Source organism: Rhinolophus hipposideros (assembly GCF_964194185.1).
Source record: "Rhinolophus hipposideros genome assembly, chromosome: 16".
Taxonomy (NCBI): domain Eukaryota; kingdom Metazoa; phylum Chordata; class Mammalia; order Chiroptera; family Rhinolophidae; genus Rhinolophus; species Rhinolophus hipposideros.
The window spans coordinates 46,811,727-46,818,181 of NC_138062.1; the positions used below are offsets into that span (position 1 = coordinate 46,811,727).

The 6,455-nt window shown below is 54.2% G+C and overlaps 1 protein-coding gene across 4 annotated transcripts in view; it reads right to left on the bottom strand.

Annotated features, from left to right (window-relative positions):
- Positions 1-6,107, bottom strand: part of ADGRE5 (adhesion G protein-coupled receptor E5) — a 15,629-nt gene extending 9,522 nt beyond the window's left edge. For 3 of the 4 annotated variants that reach the window (XM_081075812.1, XM_081075815.1, XM_081075813.1), the window contains exons 1-4: positions 5,975-6,101; positions 2,746-2,796; positions 2,419-2,553; positions 1,720-1,875 (exon numbers count right to left, since the gene is read on the bottom strand). In XM_081075812.1, the coding sequence (XP_080931938.1) occupies positions 1,720-1,875; positions 2,419-2,553; positions 2,746-2,796; positions 5,975-6,014 (382 nt within the window). In that variant the 5' untranslated portion in view covers positions 6,015-6,101. Of the gene's footprint in view, positions 1-1,719; positions 1,876-2,418; positions 2,554-2,745; positions 2,797-5,974 lie in introns of all 4 variants that reach the window. The other variant, XM_081075814.1, reaches the window with a different exon arrangement.
- Between the last annotated feature and the right edge of the window lie 348 nt (positions 6,108-6,455).

Genomic DNA, 6,455 nt, shown 5'->3' on the forward strand with positions numbered 1-6,455 from the left:
AGCTCCTGAAGTATCTTGCGTGCCACCTCCCGCTTTTGTTTTATGCAAATAAGATGCCAGGTGGGCAGGGGGATGTTCCAAACTTCTGGAATTTGTCTCTGCAGAGCGTTCTGAACCTTAGGGTTCAGGGAGGGTCAGCAGACTAGGTGGGTGCCTGGGATGGCCCTCTGATGCCTGGAGAGAGTGGGGCAATGAGCCAAGGGAGTGGGCTGGTCTCCTGTTCATAGCAGACCCCGTGGGCCATGACACTGGTAGACATGTCCTTACGTGCGGCAAAGGCTGGAATGCTGAGGTGGGCGGGTACACAGACGACAAAGCTAGGTCTCTAGGTGGCAGGTCTTGATCCAAACCAGCAGGCTGCTCTCTCCCCATTACCCACCTTGAAGTCCCACATCTCCCACCTCACTCTTGTTCATCCATGTCTCTGCCCAGCAGCTTGTGCCCCTTCTCTCAGCCCCGGCCTGTTTCTGACGCAGTGACACATCTCCTCAATAACCACAACCACCACCTGCGCCACGGGGCCCACAGTAGTCCAGGCACACTGAGTGGGATTCATGACTACCATGCAGTGGTGCAGGTTGCTCACTGCACAAGGGGTCCAGCCAAAGAGGCAAGTTGGGGCTGAAAACCAGCTCACTCTCCTTGCCCCAAACACACTGTATTTCACCTGAAGATAAGGGACCTTTTCCCAATTCACAGAAAGGCTCGGTCCTCTGGCCAGGCCACATGTTTGGGGCACAACATCCACCCACAGCGGCCCCTATGGACTAGCAGTGAGGTGGATGGAGCCCTCCCGCTGGGCTCTACCCAGAAGCAGGTATCCCCTTCCTTCCCACTAGGGAGGCTCTGCCATCCTCTGAACGCAGGGCAGGGACCCAGGCTGTGGGCTCTTTTCTCTGCAGTAGAGTGGGTCTGTGGACCCTGTATTGAGTCCTCTGGGATCCTCGGCCCAACCTCCTCCTTCTCTGTCTGTTTTTGGCACTAACCCCCTCTCTCTGGGTGAGCCCATAGCTGGCTCCATCTGTCCCTGCAGCTGCCTCAACGTCCATTGCTGCCCACCTGCTCCCCTGGAAAGGGGGCAATGCCTGGTGACGCATGGAGGCCTGGCTCCTTGTGGGCCCCTGGTGAGGGGATGGACCGGGCCAGCTAATCTCAGAGCACCCATGTGGGGCACGTCCCCTGGGATGCCCATCCTGGAGAGGGTGCATGAGGTCATAATGATTATAATCTAAAAACCCAACAGCCACCTCTGGCGTGCGCTCTGTGATCTCATACACCTTCATGGCAATTCTATGAGGTAAACACTACTGTCACCCCCTTTTAAAGATAGGTAAATTGAGATACAGAGAGGTGAAGTCACAAGTCCAAAGTCATACAGTTAACAAAAGGCAAAGCTACTTTTGTTTTGCTTTTTCCTATAAAAGATAGGAGCTCTTTTTAAAAATACATACACGCACAAAATCACAGTATTTTTACATCTCACACATTACCAGTGATTTCTGAATAAATGTCCTGCCTGGGGTCACACACACAACCATCAGGTGACAAAGCCAGGATTTGGACCCTTGGCTCTCACACCACCCTGTCTCTCTGTGCTGTTGGTACAGGCACAGGCACACCTGTCCCCACTCAGACCTGGGTGCTGTACTGCTGCAGGAATGGCTCTGGTGACCCCAATCCTCATGGATTGGGAGACGGAAGATGTGGGGTCATTCTCACCTTGACACGTGTTCTCACTCTCATTTCTGAACGTTTTTGCCCCAGAAACAAGCTCGTATCCCGGGTTGCACGTGCAGTAGTAGCTCCCCTCCGTGTTCTGACAGTCTGCGAATTTTCCACAGGACACTATCGGGGGTGGTCCACACTCGATGATGTCTGGAACACAACAGGGTAAAGGGTAATCTCCCAAACGCATGGGCTCGCTCAGGGCATTGATCTTCATCCCCTACCTGACCCCCCAGCATGGGGCCTAATGCATAAGCTGTGTCTTTTGGGGGAAGAATTAGACTCTCCGGCAACACTGCTGGAGCTGGGCTATGGCTGGAGCAAGGCATTCCTGAAGTCCACTCAATCAGCTCGGCTCTTCGCAGCTCTCTGGCTGGCACCACGGATTTGAATATGGGAAAAATGCTGAAGGGGGTGGGTAGGTGAAAGCTCTGCATCCCCCTCCCCAGTCCTGGAAGGGCAAACTGAGGCACAAATTCCAGACTCCTGGAGACCCAGCTCCTCTCTCCAGGAAGCCATGTTTATTCACTTCTTATTTTTCACCTTCATATCTTTTCCTTTCTCTTTTCTCTGTCCTTGATGACAGTCCAAGAACAAAGGCTGAGTTCCCCAACCACCACCCGTATCCCCGTGAGCACTGGGCTGTGCCCCACAATCTCCATGTGCCCCTCCACCACCCCAAAGCCTCTGTACCATCACATGTCTCTGAGAAGCTGGTGAAGATCTCCCCAGATGAAGAATTGAATCCTGGAGAACAGCGACAGGCGGTGGCATTGACACATTTGGAGTTCGGAGGGCACCAGCGAGCACAGTCTGTGGAGGCCGAGGCTGTGGGGATGGAGACCACGGTCAGAAGGTGAGGGCTGAGTCAGGGGCTGGGGAAGGGATCTGGAGAGGGGCAGCCCTGAGCTTCCCTCTACAATAGGCCTCTCTACTCCCTGTGCTGAGAGGTGCAGCTGGGCGTCCAGGGCCCCTATCCCAGGCTCCGGCTGTGGACAGTGTTACTTTCAGCAGACTCACCAGTGGTGTTCCCAGAGTCAATTTCCAACAGAATCAGCAAGACACACAGCGCTGGAACAAAGAGAGGGAGAGGGTCAGAGGGGACACAGAACAGGGAAGGGTTGACAGAGACCTGAGGGGGACGCATCTGAGGGAAGGGGGCTGCTCACCCCTCCCAGGCTCAGGCTCTGCCCATTGCTCAAAGAGAGAGCTGGCAGGTGGCACCTCCTTAGCCTCTGAAGCCCACAGCTCTAGAGGTCGCACCCATTGATAAAACTAAAGGATGGGGAAGGGCCTGAGCCCAGCAGAGGTCTTGGCTCCTGCTGACCTGTGGGCAGTAGTTCAGAAAATAGACTGGAGCCAGGTGGCCCTGCTTCTAATCCCAGACTTTGGTGAGATTATCTCATCTTTCAGTGCCTCAATTTCCCCTTCTGTGAAATGGGGATGAAAAGGGGACCCACTTTCTAGAGTATGGGGAAAGTTAAGCACATGAGTACTGCCTGGTATGTCAAAGTGTTTACTGTCATATCATTTCTTTATGTGAAAATGAAAGGGTTGGACCAGGTGTTCTCTCAGATCCCCTCAAATCTGAGGTGGTCTGCTGCCCCCCCCACCGTACCCTCCCTCAGGGACACAGGTGCAAGTACACCACACCCATATCTGTCAGCCCCAATGAACACCTTGGGACCCAGTAGTGATATGTTACCCCTGGCTCTCTGAACACCGGAAGATGCTGTGGGCTCACCTTGGGGATGGTGCTGAACGACCTTCCCTCTCCTGCTATTCCTGCCACTGGGGCACCCCCCACCCCCAGGGCATGTCCTAAGGGTCCTCCTCAAGTCAGCAGGGGCTCTGGAGATGGAGACCTTATTACCATTCACCAGACAGACAAACGAGGAAGACAGAGATGGAGGGAAAATAGAGACACAGAGAGAGAAGAACAGAGAAGGAGCTAGAGACACAGAGAGGTGAAAGAGGGAGAAAGGAGACAGAGAGGCGAAGAGAAAATTGAGATGAGAGAGACAGACAGAGACACAAGGAGACACAAACAGATGGAGAGAGAGAAACAGAAGTTAAGACCGTGATAGAGAGAGGTGGACAGAGAAATAGGGAAATCCTAAAAAGGGAGGGACAGAGATTAGACAGAAAGATAGAGAGGTGGAGAACGAACTAGAGAGAGAAACAATTATAAACTGAGAAGGGGAAGGAAGGGAGGAGGGTGCCTGGGCAGCAGGTGGAGGCATGGGGAGGGCTTGGGGAGCCATCCAGTCCCTACCTATCTGGAAATGTTGAGGAGGAAGCCCAGACCCCCAGAAATCAGGGAAACCTGAAGAGAGGTCAAGGAATTGAGGCTTGGAGGGAGGGCGGGTGTGAGTCACTTCCTGGGCCAAGAAAAAGGATGACACATGGCTCCATAGCCCCTGGAGGGGCTCCCAGGGGAATTCTGGGGTCGGTCATTGTGAACACAGCGGTGGGGGTTGCAGACTGTGGAGTCCCCTGAGCACTCAGCCCCAAAGTCCAAACTTGATACCCCTCAGGCCAGGGGAGGGTAGATACCCCCTTCCAAAAACCCTCTTAGCCGGGGTAAACTGAGACCAGAATGCCCTTCCCCTTCCTCGAGTGAGGATTCTCTCTTCCTCCGCTCTGGCCACAGGGTTTGACCAGTTTCCTCTTGGGCCAGGACCCAGTTCCTCTGCGCAGGACAAACCACACAAGGACCGCAGTAGCAACTTTCATGCTCACAAGTGCCCCAGGAGGCAGAGGCTCTGTTTATGTCCACCCTACAGATGGACAAACTGAAGCTTAGAGCCCAGAAAAGGCTCAGGGAGAATCTGGTGAACAGAGGGGTCTGGGGAAGGTGGAATTGAGGGGTCAAGGTCTCCAGACCCTTCAGGGAAGGGCTCTTTGTGCCTGTCCCCTCCCTTCAACCTGGGCTGGGCTTGGCTCTCCTCCCTCACCACGGAGGCTGCTGGGCCAGACCTTCTCCATCTGGGGCCTTGGAAGTCAACCAAACAGGAGCTGGAAGAGGAGCTACTACTGGTCATCTGCTCCCAGTCTCATCTGGTTTGCATTCCCCTAGCTGAGCACTGAACAGTCAGATTCCTGCTTAGGGACCCTGGGATGGGGGCAGGGCAGTCATTCTTTCCTTGCTGCCCCTGCTAAGGACCACCCCCCAGTCCATCCGCCAGACCCACCAGTGAAATAATAATAATAATAACAACAACAACAACAAATACTGTTTAGTTAATTCTTACTGTGAACCAGGACTCACTCAGCCCTTAACACAACCCTATAAAGTGGAGACAGGTCTTGCCTCATTTTACAGATGTGGAAAGTGAAAATCAGGGGCTCTGTGACTTAGCCCGGGGAACACACCACCTCCCATCAGGTATGTTCCACATGGATTCCGTAAATTTACTAAAAATCATTTAATTGTAAGCATGCAACAGGCAAATTATATGCTATGTAAATCACACCTCGATAAAACTTTTAAAAAGCTCATGCCTGTCACCCTGGGCTGGCATGGGGAACCCCATCCCTGTGGCTCGGGGAAGTTCCGATTAATACCCCAAAAGTCATTTCTTCACTCTCTTTGTTGCCTGGTTGCCCAGGTAACGAACTGCCGCAAAAGAAACCGTTAGAGCCACCCTGGGTGGGGTGGGAAGGGAAGCACGAGGGAAGTCACAGCAAAACTTAAGTTCAACCCACAGCTGACAAATTCCTTCAACCCACAGCTGAGTCCCAGCCCAGCCTGGGGGAGCAAAAATGGGGGTCTCTGGGCTGCTCCTGTCACTGAGACACTGAGGGACATATTGGGGACACCCATGGTGAAGAGGTCCCTGACCCTAGCTTCCCAGCAACCCGTATGCCATCTATTGAGTGAATTCCTGAGGGGGACCTCAGCACTCACTTATTGCCCCTTTCCTTCCCCTCTGCCTCAGTTTCTCCTCTTAAGGAGTAGCCTCCAAAGTGGACCCAGTAGAGAACACAGAGATTCCTCTGGGGGTGTGGGGGTCAGGCTCTTAGAGTACGTGGGGATTCCTGCCGGGATGTAGGCGGCCCGGGCTCTGCCAGCGGCTTTCCCCATGTGCTTGTGGTGCCTGCCTGACCATGTGGCTTCCTCCGCCACAGGCCCCAGAGCTGCCAGCTGAGCCTACCATTTCTCCACGGGAAAGTGGAGGCCACAGCACCGGAACGATACTGCCAGGAGCTCCCTTGCCCCCCTTAGCAGGGCCCCCAAAATTCTCACCATGTAGAACGAGAAAGACTCTGCAGCGGGAGCCTCTCATGGTCTGAGCTGCCAACAGGGGAAGAAGAGGTTGGGGCCGGGCCAGACAGTGTTCCCAGGCTGGGCAGCTGTGTCGCTGTGCGGCGTCCCTTAGCCTCCCAGGCTTTTATGAAGTGGGGGGTGGGGAGAGCCACTGGCCCAGGTCCCTCCCCGGAACTGGCAGGGCAGCTGCAAGCCAACAGGAAAGTGCCATAAAAACACAGACTCAGGGGTGTGGCCTGTACTAACACACACACACAGACACACACACACATACAGACAGATACATACACACACACACACACACACACACACACACACACACTCTGGAAGTGCAAATTTGAGCATTTGACAAACTTTCTGACCCCTGTTTGCTCACCGTGGTATCCCAGGGAGCAGTGGGGGCAGTGAGGAGAGGGATGGCAGGTGTCTTGCCCAGGGAGTTGTTCAGGTTGGGGAGGGC